Source organism: Octodon degus, unplaced genomic scaffold (assembly GCF_000260255.1).
Source record: "Octodon degus isolate 3935 unplaced genomic scaffold, OctDeg1.0 scaffold00010, whole genome shotgun sequence".
Lineage (NCBI taxonomy): Eukaryota > Metazoa > Chordata > Mammalia > Rodentia > Octodontidae > Octodon > Octodon degus.
In genome coordinates, this window is record NW_004524586.1 from 21430655 (window position 1) to 21433707 (window position 3053).

The 3053-nt window shown below is 51.2% G+C and overlaps 1 protein-coding gene across 1 annotated transcript in view; it reads right to left on the reverse strand.

Moving 5' to 3' along the window:
• Positions 1 to 3053, reverse strand: part of Dmbt1 (deleted in malignant brain tumors 1) — a 44140-nt gene that overhangs the window by 17976 nt on the left and 23111 nt on the right. Inside the window, exons 13-15 of the mRNA XM_023709054.1 lie at positions 2891 to 3036; positions 1861 to 1890; positions 758 to 796 (exon numbers count right to left, since the gene is read on the reverse strand). Of these exons, the coding sequence (XP_023564822.1) occupies positions 758 to 796; positions 1861 to 1890; positions 2891 to 3036 (215 nt within the window). The remainder of the gene's footprint in view (positions 1 to 757; positions 797 to 1860; positions 1891 to 2890; positions 3037 to 3053) is intronic.

Here is a 3053-nt window from a genome sequence, read left to right on the forward strand (position 1 = left end):
GACTGTGCCATAGCTCCTATCTCTACCCCTCAGGGCAGGGCTGGGGCCTGCACACTGCATGACAGTCTTCATGAAGGGCACAGTACAGGACTCCAGCCCGGTCACTGTGCTTCGCCCGCAGCACACTCAGGCTAACATTTCACTGAGGTGAGGACTCAGGGACCACAGCGAGAACACCAGAGAAATGTCTGCACTGACCTTTCCTTCTCCCATGATTCTCCTGCTCTGGCTTGGCACAAGTCCTAGGCTGGGCCTGGAAACCCCACCAGTACCACAGTGGCTCAAAACAAAAGCTCAAAAGGGCTTAAAAACCCCTTTCTAAAGGGCCCAGGGAAGACAGAGCCACAAGCAGCAACAATAGGACTTCAGCCTTCACCTGAGGAACAATCTCAGACAGACAGGGTGCTCTGAGGAAGGGCAGGCAATGCGTCTCTCCGGGAAGAACAGGGCTCAAGTTTCTATCCTTCCTGCCTTTGTGTAGGTCTAGGTAGAACTGCTGATTCTTTCTGCGGTTGCTCATGCTGATTCCCTGCATGAGCATCTTCCCTGAGCAGTGGATCTGGTCACGTGTGAGACACAATGACCTTCTACCCAATATCAGACCAAAACTCGGTCCCCTGACACTCAGCTTTGTACTCACTCAGCCCCCAGACACATGGTTTAGGCAGGAGCCCCTTCACCTTCAATCTTCTATTTCCAAGGCCATCTTTATCCAGAAGTGAGAGGGAACCACAGCCATGCCTGAGAGAATTCTTACCTCTAGGAGTAGTTGTGGGAGTGGTGGTAGGCCATACAGCTGCAAATGCAAACAAGAAGGAATGTCCAAAATTAACTCAAAGGAAAAGCATAGGAACATAAAATTCCTGCCTACACAGAACACGTAACAACTCTCACTGACCCTGCAGTATCTTCGCAAGGCTGCTGCTTTGAGCCACCCATAAACAAGGGTTTGCTGGAAGATCTCCTCAGTATTGTGTGTGGTGCTCTACTAGCAAACATCTGTCTACACACTGCTGGCCACTAGGTGCCCTAGCACATCGGAAAGCATCACTGCCCATACTCTGATTCCAGGGCACAAGGGATTAAAGAGAGCAGGGATGGGCCGGGAATAAAGCAAGAAGTTCTACTTATTAATAAGAAACTTTGTCTCCCTCAACCTCCATGGCAGCACCTGTGTCCAGACAGCACAACAGCTGGCTCTGCACAGTCCAAGGGGCTTTCTAAACCTGAAACACTAAGGACTCTCTCCTGTACTTACTTTCAGCAGAAGTTACACCCAATTATAGAAGATGCCTGATTATCAGAGTGGTCAGAGCAGCTGAAGAAGGACCAAAGCTTATTGAATGGTGAACAGATCTCTTGAATTCCAAGAGGTACTAGCGGGTTCACTTTAAAAGAAATCCATGAAAACTCAGATGAGTGAATCAGAGAAAGGTGGCTGTGAAGGCTAACTCCAAGCAAGAACCACTCTCCTGGTGTCACGCCAACAAAGAAGGAGAATAACAAGTCCCATGGCATTTGGCAGGATTAAAAGTAGGCTTTAAGAGGATAAGCAGAATGGGCCCGCCAGAGAGCTCAGCAGATTAAAATGCCTGCTTAGGCAGATACAGAGTCCAGGGTTTCAATCCTGGGCCTGCTGTACAGGCCCCAGAGCTGGGCCATGCTGAGAGGGTAATTGACACTGGGCATGGTGTTGAGTATGGTAATCCCAGCAGTTGGGAGGCTGGAAAACAGGAAGGATGACTTCAAGCCCAGTCTGTATCGTGAGACCTTATAGATGTTGCACTAAATACATGAAAAGAAAAAGAAGAAGACAAGCAGAGGATGAGGGACACCCAAAATCCACACACCACAACTCACCTGGGATGAGACTGGATGGAGTTGGGGCAGCTGTGGGAAAGAGAAGGAAGATTAGATGCAAAGCACACAAGGGACAAGAGGCCTGCTGTGTCTCCACAAGGAACAGGCACTCTGCGCATGCCTCTGGCTGCATGCTGGCTGAATCCACCCTCTATTTCTCATGTCTCAGGGAGCTCTGTCTGGTCCCCACACGGGTGGCCCACACCAAAGTTTCCTTCAGCTCACTCCCCTCTTGTCCAGGTAAGAAATCAAGGCCATGCCTCAGCTGCCCTTGCAAGCACACGGGAAAGCAGGTATAACCTATGCTAGGCACTCAGCTGGTGGACAAACAAGCGATCTGCCCTCACGCTAACAATTCCAATATCCTACTCTACTCCTGCAGACCACTCTTGCGGGGATGCTGCAGAGTGCTTGGGCACAGCTGTCCCACTGCTAACCTCTCACTGCCTTTCTGTCATGCCTACTCCTTCCCTTGCACCCCTGCTTCCCTGGGTGACAACAAGTGAAGCCTCTCTGCATGATCACTTTCAAGAGTCCCCACATGGCCATAGCATCAAGGAGAAAAGGAATGTGTAAACCACATCCCCAAGGGGCTATGCCTCTGAAGAAGACTTGGAAGCTGCAGAGATGGGAAGAGCTCCCAACAGCTCATGTGATCCCAGAGCAATGTAGGATGCCTACAATTCCTGCTCTCTGGTGGGCAGATCTGTAGACTCTAAACGATAAAGCCCAGTAACCTCCAAACCACTGTTGGAGCCATATGTGTAGCAGGTCACTCCTGAGCTTGCTGTTTCTCTCACTACAAGGTCAATTGGGCTGCAGGCTGAGCTTCCACGAGGAGGCTTCGTGTTACCACACATGAAGGAGAAGCAGCACTGGGGGCCTGAGTGTGCTGGTGCTTCGTCTGACAACATCACAACCCCCCATGGAGCCCAGGGAAGACCACTGCCAAAGTGAGGTTCTGAATGCTGAGCCAGGTGTCCTGGTGGAAGCCCTTTTGGGGGAAGGTTGGGGTGTTGCATGACCTCACCTGAGCAAATGACTCCAGCGTCCTCTTGGTGCCCACAGTTGTGGGAGAGCCACCCACGGTGGTGACAATTCCACAGGTAGGATTCATGACCTGAGCAGGCCACGTCATCCAGGACAATCGGTCCGGAACCTGAACCAAAACGGGCACTTCCCGGAGCAGATAC